The sequence below is a fragment of the Myotis myotis genome, unplaced genomic scaffold (genome assembly GCF_014108235.1).
Source record: "Myotis myotis isolate mMyoMyo1 unplaced genomic scaffold, mMyoMyo1.p scaffold_m19_p_9, whole genome shotgun sequence".
NCBI lineage: Eukaryota > Metazoa > Chordata > Mammalia > Chiroptera > Vespertilionidae > Myotis > Myotis myotis.
Genome location: NW_023416401.1, coordinates 10,488,234 through 10,501,976, shown reverse-complemented (window position 1 = coordinate 10,501,976; position 13,743 = coordinate 10,488,234). Strand labels below are relative to the sequence as shown.

Below are 13,743 nucleotides of genomic sequence, written 5' to 3'. Positions count from 1 at the left end.
ATGACCGCAGAAAGACAGTATATTCTTGAATCCAACAGCTTTTCAGGTTCTCGTTCTCTATGAAATCCATGTTTAGTGAGAAACCTTTGCATACTTCCTATAAAAACCCTCCTTTTATTTTCTGTAATTCATTTGAGAGGGTTTCTTGATTAAGGTAATAAGAGCTCTACTTATGAAAAACCATTGGTTTAGGTTGACTTTCCTCAACCGTTTGTTAGTAATCATTAAAATTGTTTCCCTTGACTTAAGATGTCGCTCCTTTATTTGTGCATTCGAGATTTCACTGGCAGATCTTGAGAAGAGAGAGGTCCTGTTATTTATACATTTAGCAATGAAAGGAAAGCTTTTTATTGACAAAGTAAAGGTAACTACTTACATAATCTGGTAGAGGAACATCATTGGAACTTAGCGAGCCTCTCAAGGACTGTGTAGCTTGTTCCAGAACTTTGTTGTGTTTTTTAGACAGCAAGGAGAACAAACTGAAAAAAATAAAACAGAGACCCCAATTATATTAAAACAACCAAATATCTCCTTTGCTAGGTCTTACATGGAATTATATAGTTCCACAGAATGTCAATCATTCTAAAACACACTTGTAAGGATTCTTTTTTTCATGCCTGTGTTAATAGCAGGATTAACAATACTATTGACAGAACAAAAATTAAGTGAGAAGAATGTTTAAAGTATAAGGGTTCTAAAGTATAAAAAAAATGACAAGTTAAAATTATATTTCAAACATGGAAGAAATTTTCATAAGATTACTATAGTGGGAAAAACAGTAGACAAACATTTAGAAAACCTGGGTTATGAAATGACTCTATGAGTAACTCACAGTGTAATTTATTACAAGTCACATGAACTTGTTTTATCTCAATTTTCTCATCTTTCATTTAACTGTGTTGGATTAGATTATTTCTTTAATATAATAGAGTCTATGGTTTAATTTATAGCTTTATATTTTTATTTCTCAAAAAGAATAACCTTTAATATGCATATTATAAGATTTCTGCCTCTGACAATGATGAACTACATGGTACTGAATAACTCTCTTGTCGTAAACAACTAAGAAACTGGACAACATATATGAAATAACTGTTTTCAGATGCTGTACATCTGAAGTGCAAGATTCTGGCCCTAAAAGAAGAGAGACCTATATATGGTGAGTTTCTGCCTAGAGGAACATTCCAGACTGTAGTTCAGAATAGTGGGACCCAAATAGTACACTCAATAATATTGTGCTGAGCTGATAAGACAGATATATGAATTTGAGGCTGCTGCGGCAGCTGGAATTTGCAGGGCAGATTATTGGATGGGAGAGAAATACAAGAGAAAGGTCCAGAAATCTGCCAAAGGCTCTTCCTTAGTGTTTGCTAAATACTAAGCTGTATAGTACAGAGAAAACCCCCCACAAGGCGTGGCGGTTAAACAACTACCCAGGAACTGAAACCTGCACAGAGATTTTTGGAAGTCCCAAAAGACTGAGGGATACTTGAGTTCCCACCAGCCAGAGTGGATAAAACTAACTGAACATGGGCATTCAGTTGAATTCTCAGAAAGACCATACTTTAGAAGCAGAGTATATCTAACCCAGAGTAATAATTACTGTATTCTAAAATTTACCCTAATAAATCTAAAAAGATCAATTTTCAAAGGATAAAGCTAATTTACATTAAATATAAATGGCTAAACACTCCAATGAGATGGCAGAGATTGTCAAACTGGATAATAAGCAAGACCTAATTACATGCTGTTTACAAGAGTAACAGTTGTAAATTTAAAGATACAGATAAGTTAACATTAAAACAATATAAAAATGATATAAACACTAGTCATAAGAAAGCTGGAGTGGTTCTATTAATATTAGACATGGTAGGTTTCAGGACAAGAATATTATTATTACAGGTAGAAAGATTTTATAATGATAAAAAAGCCAATTCACCAAGAAGACAAAACAATCCTGAATGCTTCGAGTATACATAACTATGTGCTTATGATATTAAATCTACTATAGCTAACGAGTAAAGAGTTCCTCGTTGGGCTAGATGACAACTTAAAAATATAGGCAATTCTGATTCCATGTATTTTTCCATATAAATTTGAGGTATAATTTGTAGTATTTTTTTTAAATGTCAAAAACATTACTCTAGTATGTCTTAGTGATATCCTGCTAATAAAATGTTACTTTGAATATCTTTTTAGGAAAATCCCTAACTATTTAAGATGGTTTAAATGGGATATTCACTGAAGACAAGGTTACTGGGCATTCTTTCTAGATTAAGTTTTAACATTATCAAGAAAAAATTCTTTAAACACTGATTGGTAATGCTGGCTGTTATACAAAGCAAATTAACAGAGGCAAGAAACTTCTCTAAATCTATACCTAAATACAGTTAGAAGAAAAATAATTAAGTGAAATAATTACTGAATGAATAAGTGTGAAATCGTATACTGATTAAAACTAAGCATATGTCTAAGAGACAGATTTCTTTGAAATGGAATAGTCTAGCAAAGTTTCATGAAGGCATTAGATCTTAAATAGAATCTTGAAGGAAAAAGATTTGTGCAAGAGAAAAGGCATTTCTAAATAGAAGGCAAAGCACAGAGGCAAACTGGAAAGTAAGAAGAGTGGGATGAGAATGCTATCTAAAGAAGTGGGAAACAAGATTCAACCAATTAGGGTATGTGCATTTTTTGCAATCATTTTATTTTTCTGGGTCTTCTCCATTTGAAGTTAGTCTTGCTTTGCTTTGTTTTTCCTTTTTGGAGTTAAAAGTAAATACTGTACTTTCTACTCAAGCCTGTTCCTATGACCCATTGGTAACCACTGGTAATGTTAGCAGTTTATTGTATATGATTCTAGAAATGTTATATGCATCAAGAATAAATGAATACGGTCCATTTACATCCATCTTTTTATTCCACAAAATATAAACTGTTTTGTACCTGCACTTTTTCTACTTAACAATCTATTCCTTAATTCAGTCAACAAACAATTATTTAGTGCGAGTTACTTGATATAAAATATGGATATACCATAATTTGACCTGTCCACTATCAATCAGTATAATGTTCCCAGTTTTTTGTATTACAAATAGCACTGCAATGAATGCCCTTGTACACAATTTTTAGTATACTAGAGGGGAGAGACTATTCCTTGAAGTAAAACTGCTGATTAAAAGAATTACTGAACATAATATTGAAGTGCATTTGGGGGTATATATTTTTTAATGTACAAATTATTTTAAAGGTGATGGAAGTAAAAAGGTAAAAGTAAATTAGGATAGTGTATGATGCAAATTTACATGGAAATGTATAAAGAGGGAAATCAGTAAGAGTCTTCTAATTGGTTTCAATACATTTCTTGGAATAAATGAAATTTCAGAAGTTTTTGAGACAAATAACTTTGGTGGTCAGTTGTAGCATAGTATTTGGCAAGACTCAGGCATAAATGGACGCCCAAACAAAAAAGGGAAAGCAATAAATATACCTGGAATTGAATTTCTCCTGGTTAATGTAACTAAATAAGGAAGACATAGAAGGAAAATGGAAAGATGACTAACTTTAAAAACAATGTTACAGTAATTATGATGAGTGAAAATATTTTTAAAATAACAGCTAAAATACATGACTTGTCAATGTATGACCTGGTAGTTATAACAAAAACACAAGTGAGTGAAAAAAGAGAATCTATCATTAAGCTTAAAGACAATTTTATTTTTCACAGTCATTCATGCAAATTTTTTGTTTTTAACTTTAAAGTAAGTCAGTGGGAAAATATCTAATAAGTAAAAGGATTATTAAACAGATTTTTCTAATTTTGACTAAATTTGGTCAGAAATGCTATTTAGTAAGAATGACCTAAGTAAATTAAAACCTTGGTAATTTAATTTATCTCAAAAGAAAAACTATCCCTAATTTTGAGTTACTTTTCATACATCTTTCACGGGTAATACTTTTTAGAAAACCCAACAAACTAAATATGCCTCCTTTCCCATGTCTAAAGACATAAACCCAGCCCACAGAGAAAGATTTCCTAGCATGAAGTGGTTATCAATGCCCAAGAGAGAGCTGTGAATTCAACTCTAGGTCTTATTAACCTGATTTAACACAACTCTACACAAGCTAAGTTATAACCTTCCTTAGCTAAAACTCCTACATAATAAAATCAACGAAGAAGAAAACCAGGATGGAAATATATGGAAATGGGGAACATTTAATAGTGAACCCCTCTCCCCCAAACAAGAAAAGGGTTTTGAGATCAAAGTAGGAGCAAACTCAGCATTCCGTTAATGTTTAGTACAATTGTCCAAGCGCATGGCAACATCCCTGCAGCCTCCAGAAATGGGTGCAAACATGCACCAAGTCTTGTACTTACAAAACTTGTGCGTCTGCAATAGCAAGATGTCTTGGCTGAAATACTTTCAAAGCATTTTTTTAAGATAGTGCTTTCATAAAACATACTTTTGTTATCTGGAAAATATGTGGAACTCCATAATTCCCAGGGATGCTAGATAAATGAGGTATCACTTAAATAGGATTTTAAAAGCCTCTAATATTTGAAGCTACAGTCCCTTTTAGTTCTGAGCTAAGTCCAAACAACAGAGTTTACTACAGTATCAACCAGAATATTTCTGATATGATAAAATTACAAATGTTTTTAAATTAAAATATATTTAACAATACAGAACATAAACCATAGTGTTCCCCAGGAATAACCATTTTAAAATGTCTTTTTAGAACACAGCTCTATTTAACTACCAATAATTACAGAGGTAAAATTTTATCAGTAGTTGTAAAAATGTCACAATTTCAGGACAAAATTATAGCTCAAATCAAGTTGGGGATAACTTGATAAGAAATAATCTCCTGTTTTTAAAGAACTGTGGTTAATGTTTAACCACATATGACTCCCCAATTTTCCTAAGATCCAGGCATAAATTCATGCTTTGTGCTCCCTCTGCTGGCTCTAAGCTATTTTTTGTACAAGGCAATCCTATTACAAATGCACTGAAAGGCACTTGTTCATTACATTTGGGATCTTAAAGATGTATTCCAGCCCTCCACTTTCAGCGTTGAGGAAAAGCAAGACAACCAAGGTGATGCTGAGTGCTGACAGGTAGAATAATCCTCATCTTTTGACTCCTAATCCAGTGCTCCTTCCATTCCATTAGCACCTCAATGTCTTCAAGTACAAAACTACTGTTGAACTATAGCTTGCTACCTGCAGTTACTTAAAGTCTGAAGCTTGGTAGCTCTGAGCCACAACACAGGTTTTTCACTGAACTGTCATTACAACTGGTAAGGACACTTGACCAATATTCAGTGCAGACTTATTAGGCTCAGAGAGTATCCATGATTCTGTCTCTTAGACGGCGCCCAATTAAATAAAATAACCTATTGTAAAATTCCCAGACACACTGAATACTTAAATTTCTCCTAATGTGCTTCTATCATTTGTTTACAAATCATATGCCACAAAATTCACCTTGGAATATATGGCTGCCACACAATATGTCTTCATGCCAGTAAAAACCGTAGTCATCTTGTTGATGATGGTTAAGAGGAGGATGACAGAACCATAGAGCGTGCCTATTACATCCCAAGTACAGGGTTAGGCCTTTACAGAATTACTGTCAAGGGGAATTTGTAAGTAGCATTTCTAGCCATAGTTTACAGAGAAGGAAACGAAGGGAAAGTAGCTTGTTCAAGGTCTATCTGACATCAAAGTGTCTACCATTTAAGCTGTTCCTAACTGCTTTGATATTTTGCTCATTCTTCAACAAGCAAAGAGGGAAGCAGTAAAAGGTGCTCTCTTAACACGAGCACCATCATCCCCACCTCTCGCAAAAAAAGAAAGCTTTCGGCAAAGGATACTTTATTACAAACATGGATCTGTTTAATTTCTTTTAAAAGTTAAGCTAAAGTGGGAAGGGTTAACAATACTTTCCTTACTTTTCGAAGAGTAAGGTACACAACCTATACTACACATACGCATTAACCCACAGCATAAGTTAGTATTTAACCAGTTAACTGCCACGCATCCAAAACGGAAACCATCCCCACACGCCACGATATTTTGAATTTTAATATTAAAAATCCGCCACCTGCAGCTATGGACGCTTATGGCATACAAAGGGCTAATTCCAATGGACTTTTATGTAATAAATGTATTTAATTATTTGTCAAGTAGTCTGTGTGCGGAAACCTGAAAACACTAGCTCCAGCCTGATAACAATACTATTTACATAGACACAAACAGTCTGGGATGAAAGAATCTAATCTGTTCAGACCAAAAGTAAATATTTATTAGCTAGAATATACAAGTCTGTCTTTGTGAGGAAGAGACATTTGTTTCTTGATGAAAGATACAACTTGTTATCTAAATCGTGGATAATTTTTATTCAAAGTGGAGTTTAAATTCTGTGTTCCTTCTGAAAACAGAAAACCAAAAGCATCAGTGCCTATCTCTGTTCTCTGGTAGCAATGATTTGTTATTCTTATGGAAGGGAATCATGTTCACGTATTTACACAGAAAATAGTGTTAAAATGAACATATTCCTCAATTGCTTATAGGTAACTTATTTGGGCAGCATAGACAACAAATGTCAACATTTTAGAAAAGAGAGAGTAGCCTAGATTAAATCCAGTCTTAAGCAATTTAGGAAAAAGTGACGAATGAATTGATTCTTTAACCTTGCATAATTTAAATAATGTGACCAACTCGTAGCCCAGGGCTCTATAGCTGGCATCATATAATATTTATGGACATTAATAATTTTTTCAACTGAAGTGACAGGTAAAAATAACTTCCTTTTTAATATTATGAAGAAAGGAATTTTGGGTAATGCAGACACACTTGTGCTTAAACACTAGTCCTCCACTAACCACCTGAGGGAACCTGGGCGCTTCACTTCTCTGAGACTGTTTCTTTGGATGCGGTGATGATGACGGTGACAGCTGCTAAATAAAGAGCTGCTGTAATAATTAAATGAGAAAATGAATGTAAACACTCTTAATAGGAAGACTAAGGAAAAGGCCACTGGTCAGTTCCAATTAATTATTGGCATGTAGGAATATGGGCTCTAGGTTACCAACTATCCCAACTCCGAAACGGTTATATGTTAGCAACAAATTCTGACTTTTTAACAATACTGTGCAAACAAGACTCAGCTCCTCTCTGGGCTGAGTCTGGACCACCAGCTGCCAGTACACAGTTTCTATCTGGGAGACTCAGTGGAAACGCCACATGTTATGAAGCTGAGCAAAGCATCTGGAGTCAAGGTGTGGGGGTTAGATGGATGTTCAAGAAGAAAGAGAGGTGCTCTGGCAGGAAAACGCAGAAGTGGTAGTTCAGATGATTTCAGCTCATGGAAAATTGTGTTTCTCTGGCACACCATGGTTTTGAGATAGCCCAGTACTGAATTTATAGTCCAATTTAAAATCTTTGATTTTTATGTAAATACCTTTCAATTTAATCCCTGATTCCCCAGGAAGGAGAATATGTTATTCCCTGTCCTTTCAGAGACAGACCAGTTGGTTTATAATAGAATCCAGAGTCTCCACAATAACTCACATGTCTGGGATATAATAAAAAATTACTCAACACACAATCTTGGTTAGAGGTGTATTGACTTTATTGATCTTGGGGAATGAACTTTAGGTTTTATTGATATTCTCTACCGCTCTTCTGTTTTCTATATCACCAACTTCTGCTCTATACTCTTTTTTTTTTAATATATTTTTTATTGATTAAGATATTACATATGTGTCCTTGTCCCCAAGTTACCCTCTACCCCCCACCCCCCCCACCCCCACTCATGCCCTCACCCCCCCGTTGTCCATGTCCATTGATTAGGCCTATATGCTTGCATATAAGTCCTTTGGTTGATCTTTCCCCCTTACCCCCACCCTACCCTACCTTCCCTCCAAGTCCCAACAGTCCAATCAATGCCTCTCCGTCTCTGGATCAGTCCTTGTTCATCAGCTTATGTTGTTCATTATATTCCACAAATGAGTGAGATCATGTGGTATTTATCCGCTCTCCAGTTCCATCCATGCTGTGGCAAATGGTAAGAGTTCCTTTTTCTTCTTCCTCTTCTTAAAGAATACCTTTCAGCATTTCAGATAATGCTGGTTTGGTGGTGATGAACTCCTTTAGCTTTTTCTTATCCGTGAAGCTCTTTATCTGACCTTCTATTCTGAATGATAGCTTTGCTGGATAAAGTAATCTTGGTTGCAGGTTCTTGCTATTCATCACTTTGAATATTTCTTGCCACTCTCTTCTGGCCTGCATGGTTTCTGTTGAGAAATCAGCTGACAGTCGTATGGGTACTCCCTTGTAGGTAACTGACTGTCTTTCTCTTGCTGCTTTTAAGATTCTCTCTTTATCTTTTGCTCTTGGCATTTTAATTATGATGTGTCTTGGTGTGGTCCTCCTTGGATTCCTTTTGTTTGGGGTTCTCTGCGCTTCCTGGACTTGTAAGTCCATTTCTTTCACCAGGTAGGGGAAGTTTTCTGTCATTATTTCTTCAAAAAGGTTTTCAATATCTTGCCCTCTCTCTCCTTCTGGTACCCCTATAATTCTGATGTTGGTACGCTTGAAGTTGTCCCAGAGGTTCCTTACACTATCTTCATATTTTTGGAATCTCTTTTCTTTTTTCTTTTTCGGTTGGGTATTTTTTGTTTCTTCGTATTTCAAATCTTTGACTTGATTCTTGGGATCCTCTTTTCTGCTGCTGGATCTCTGTAAATTATTCTTTATTTCAGTCAGTGTATGCTTAATTTCTAGTTGGTCCTTTTTCATGTCCTCCATGGTCTCACTATACTTATTGAGGGATTCATTAAATTTATCGGCGGTTTCCATAAAATTCTTGAAAAACCTTATAAACGTGGCCTTGAACTCTATATCCAATCGTTTGCTTTCCTCCATTTCTGCCATTTGTGACCTGTTTCTTTGTCTCCGCATTTTGGCAGCTTCCCTGTGTTGATAGAGTGGCCCTGTGCGCCAGGTGTCCTGTAGGGCCCAGTAGCTCAGCCTCCCCAGTTACCTGGGGTGGACACTCTTGGTGCACTCTTGGTGCCTTGGTTGTTGTAGAATCACTGGGAGGAATTGACCTCCAGGCCAATTGGCTGTGAGAATCAGCTGTGTCTAAAGTGGGAGAACTTCTGTGCTGAAGACACCCTTCTGGGGCAAGACTTGCTTCAGTGGGGCTTTGGTGCTCACTGAGTCTGCTCCCTGAGTGTGTCCCTTATGGATCTGAGGAGTTGCAGTCTGGATGGACCCCCTCTGACCACTGGGTACAGTGGCTCCTGGATCTAAGGAGGTGCTAATTCAGCCTCTGCCTGAGGCCACACAGCAGGAGCCACGAAGAGGCTCAGCTGTGAAGCAATGCAAGCCGCTGCGGGGCCTTGGGCCTTCTCTTGGAAGTTCAGGGTCTGCCTGGTTCGGCTGCAGTTAGGTACATTCACATGCAAAAGCCTCTGCCGCAGCCTGGGTGGGGCGGGGTCTCAGGGAGTCAAAGGGTGGAGAAAGCAGCTATGGCCGATTCTCCGCCCGGAGTCGCGCGTCTCAGTGTCCCGGTAACGGCTGCAAGCACCTCTGAGGGAAAGCTGTCCTCAAGTTCGCTCGCTGCCGGACAGACCAGCCTCTCCCCGTATGAGTCCTGGGTCCCCAGAGACTTCCCGGAACCGGAGTTCAGAGCAGTCAGGAGCTTGTGACTCAAAAAGACAGCCGCGTCCTCAGGTGCTACCCCCTTTCCTCGCGCGCGCGCGCGAGCCGCCGTACCTCTGCACTTCACCTCCGCAGCGCCTCTGGCTCTCAGCGTGCTTTTCTTTCCTTCTAGTTGTAGAATTTACACTCAGCCAGCCTTCCTGTTGTTCTGGATGATGTTTGCTCAGTCCTTTGCGGTAATTTTCAATTGTTGTATGAGGCGACAATTTCCCGGTGTTTACCTATGCCGCCATCTTAGTTGCTCTCTGCTCTATACTCTTGTCTTTAGTCTTCTTATTTTGGTTTCATTTGCTCTTCATTTTCTAGTTTCTTAAGGAAGAAGCTGAGAAAACTGATTTGAGGCCTTTCTTCTTTTACAATATAGGAATTTCAGGCTATAAATTTCCCCCTAAATACTGCTTTAGTGGCATCCCACATCCTTTGATCTGTTGTATTTTCATTTAGTCTTTGTACCACTGTATTTTATTTGCACAATTAGTCTCTTGTAGATAAATGCCAATCATTCCTACTCTACTAAAACATTATTCTTCATTACAGAAAGCAACGTATTAGGTATTCTGCACTTTTTCAGATAATGTTATAACACCTTCAGGGAAAACAAACATCACAAAGCAGTCTTAATTTCTAGTTCAAGTCTACCACTCTCGATTTTACTTGACACATTATCCACAATGATCACTTCCTGAACACACCGTGCCTTTGCTCATGCTAACCTCCTGGCCTAAATGTCTCTTTCCTACATAAATCTGCCTAGTAAATTTTTACTCACCCTTCAAAATTAGAGAAAACATTGACCACATTTTTCTAGTTAGTTGTATCCATGCTTACTTCCCTCACTAAAATACTAATTTCTTGAGCATGGAATAATTCACTTTGGCCTCCTCGGTACTTAGCATGTATCTGTGTGTTTAAAAGGCCCTCAAAAAATGTTTGTTTAATTGAACTAAATTGACAAGCAGAAATGATTTGGGATGCAGTGTGTAATGGAATGAATGTGTGTGGACCTCCAAAATTCATATGGTAAAGCTCTTAATCTCTAGTGTGGCTGGATGTCGAGTAAGGAAGAAAGGAAGGCTAAATGAAGTCAAAAGGGTGGGGCCTTGATCCAGTAGGATTACTGTCCTTGTAAGAGGCACCAAAGAGCTCCTCCTCTTTCTCCAGGAACATATAAGAAGAGACCACATGAGCACACAGCAAGAAGACAGCTGCTGCAACCCAAGAGGAGAGAGCCCTTGCTGGACAACAATCCTGCCGGCACCTTCGTCTTGAACTCCCAGCCTCCAGAACTGCGAGAAAATAAATCTCTGCTGTTTACACCACCCAGTCTATGGCATTTTGTTATGGCAGCTCAAAATGTCTAATACACATAAGGATGTGGTTAAGATGAGGTAGTTCCTCTTTCCCAACTAGAAGGCAGGTTAGGGTTCTTGGGCCTCTAGAACCAACAGTGCAAATGTTCTCTTCCGCTGAAAAATATATATATATTTGCCTTTTCTACAGAAGGCTGTACTTGAAGCAGTATGGCCATTTTGATCTTAGCCATGGCCACCGTAACTCACTTCAGACCAAGAATATTCAACATTTCATAACCTCTTTTATAAGCAAATCAATTCTAAAAGAAAGCTCAGTTCCCTGACTCCTGGGTCACTGAGGCATTAGAGAAGCACAAAGTTTTTTTGCTTTTTAAATACATTTTTATTGATTTTAGAGAGGAAGGGAAAGGGAGAAAGCGATAGAAACATCAATGATGAGAGAGAATCATTGATTGGCTGCCTCCTATACGCCCCGCCCCCACTGGGGATGGAGCCCACAACCCGGGCATGTGCCCTGACAGGGAATCTAACCGTGACCTGGTTCATGAGTCGACGCTCAGCCACTGAGCCAAGCCAGTAAAGCAAGAAGCACAAATTTTTATTTCATTATAGGATTAAGGTTGATAGTTACTCCAATAATGTATTATCTTATAGCTATGGAGAACTATCACAGTACTTCTAAAATAACTGTCATTTATTAAAATAAAGATAAAGAAAAATGAAGAGTGCTGGAGAGTGGTTCTGATTTTGGATGGGACAGTAGGAGACAGCTTCACTGAGGAGGTGACATTTAAGCAAAGACCTAAAAACAGTGAGGATGCGAGTTGTGCAGGTATCTGGGCAAGAGTAATCTAGAAAAAAGAAATAATAAGTACAAGTGGACCAAAGAAAAGCTTGTTCAACTTGAATTATCAACAACAATGTCATGCATCTCTTTAAATGATTATCTAAAACTTGAAAGATCTAAATCATATCATTATTTTTATTTGGCAAGACTCCCACGCCCACTCCTAGAGAAAAAGTAAGTTTCAGCTTTTTTACTTAAAACAGAAAATTAAATGATTACTCTTCAGCCATCAATCTGCACAGAACAGAATCTGGATTTGAATAACATAATGCTGCTGAAAACATCTTTTAAGACTGACTAGACTGCAAAATGAGAATTACTATATTCAATAATTCAACAATATAACTGCGAAACCTATCTACTTCTGAAAGTGAGAACTGGTAGATGGAAAGTGAGATGTGAACTGTGTCATATTAAAGCTGGGACGGAAAATAATTTGCTAAACTTATTTCCTTCAGACTGAATTATCACTACAAATAAAAGGCCAAAAGCTGCCAGGAACGCCAGAAAAATTAAAGTACTTATTACTTTAATTTAAATTGAAAACATGCTAACCACCAATAAATAAAGTAATTGTAGTAATCATGGGAAAAAAAATAACAGCAGAATTTGGGTACTCAGTATGTGACATTAGCACTGTGTTAAGTGTTATCTTATACGTTAGTTATCTCATTTAAACCTGGCCTCAGCCCAGAGGCAGGATTCCCTATTATCGCCACCTTACTTGCTAAAGACCACCAGCTTCTCAGTGGGAAACTAGCACTCAAGCCTAGGCAGCCTGTCTCCACACCGAAGCACCAGGCCACACTGCCATGAAAACGCCAACATCTGTAAGTCAACCTTAGTGACGAGTCCCACTAGTCCTGGCCAGAATCTGACACTTAAATATAATTTTATTAACCAATGTCACCCCAATAAATTCAATTAAAAAAAGAATGTTAAAAAATATTATGAAGCCCGGCTGGCATGGCTCAGTGGTTGAGCGTCAACCTAGGAAGCAGGAGGTCACGGTTTGATTCCTGGTCAGGGCACATGTCTGAGTTGTGGGCTCGATCCCCAGTGTGGAGCGTGGAAGAGGCAACCAATCAATGTTTCTCTCTCATTGTTGTTGTTTCTATCTCTCACTCCCTCTCTGAAATCAATAAAAATATATTTTAAAAAATATTATGTATCCCTTTAAAAACTCAGGATTTTAATTTTTCTTCTTTATGAAATGCTAATGATATCCAAATAATTAATAATAATGGCATAACCATATGCCCAGAATATGTCTTGATTTGGCCAGCAAGTCCCAATTTATGAATTTGTCCCAGTGGAACTATTAAATAGAATCCTGGTTTGAATAATAAATTTTATGGTCACCTAATTAATAATAACTTCATTTTTTATTCTGCCCATTCAATGTCTTTCTTATTAAATGATGGAACATACTAAACTGCTATCACTCTTAGTTTGGGGGTATAAATTCACCACACTTCTAATCAGATTGTTGGTTCTCTCAACATTTAAAGTATAACTTTTCTCCAATGGCTCCACAACTCTCTTCCAATTCGTATGTCTGATCTCATCTCCTCCCACATGCTGTCCCATTCCCCATTCTTTTCTCCTAAATGAACCCTTTGTCTTTCTCGCCTACTCCTGCCTATATCTTCTTTCATGCCACCCCCTTCACTTGGAACAGCCCACTAATCCATCAAATAACTGTCCTCAAATCACTTTTAAAAAGTCACTTTATCAGTGAAGTCTACCTGAGGTCACCCACCCACCCACCTGTCCTATTTATAGAGTGAATCCATCACATCAACCACTGTGAGGCTCAAATTTGAAATGTGTTTGTTGTTACACTGCTGTGA

General features: G+C 37.5%; 1 protein-coding gene across 16 annotated transcripts in view; it reads right to left on the bottom strand.

Moving 5' to 3' along the window:
• The window catches only part of DYM (dymeclin), a 248,237-nt gene that overhangs the window by 71,811 nt on the left and 162,683 nt on the right, over positions 1–13,743 (bottom strand). For 13 of the 16 annotated variants that reach the window (XM_036322093.1, XM_036322091.1, XM_036322089.1 and 10 more), the window contains 2 exons: positions 3,488–3,517; positions 377–479 (listed from right to left, as the gene is read on the bottom strand). In XM_036322093.1, the coding sequence (XP_036177986.1) occupies positions 377–479; positions 3,488–3,517 (133 nt within the window). The remainder of the gene's footprint in view (positions 1–376; positions 480–3,487; positions 3,518–13,743) is intronic. The other 3 variants (XM_036322090.1, XM_036322103.1, XM_036322099.1) reach the window with 1 other exon arrangement.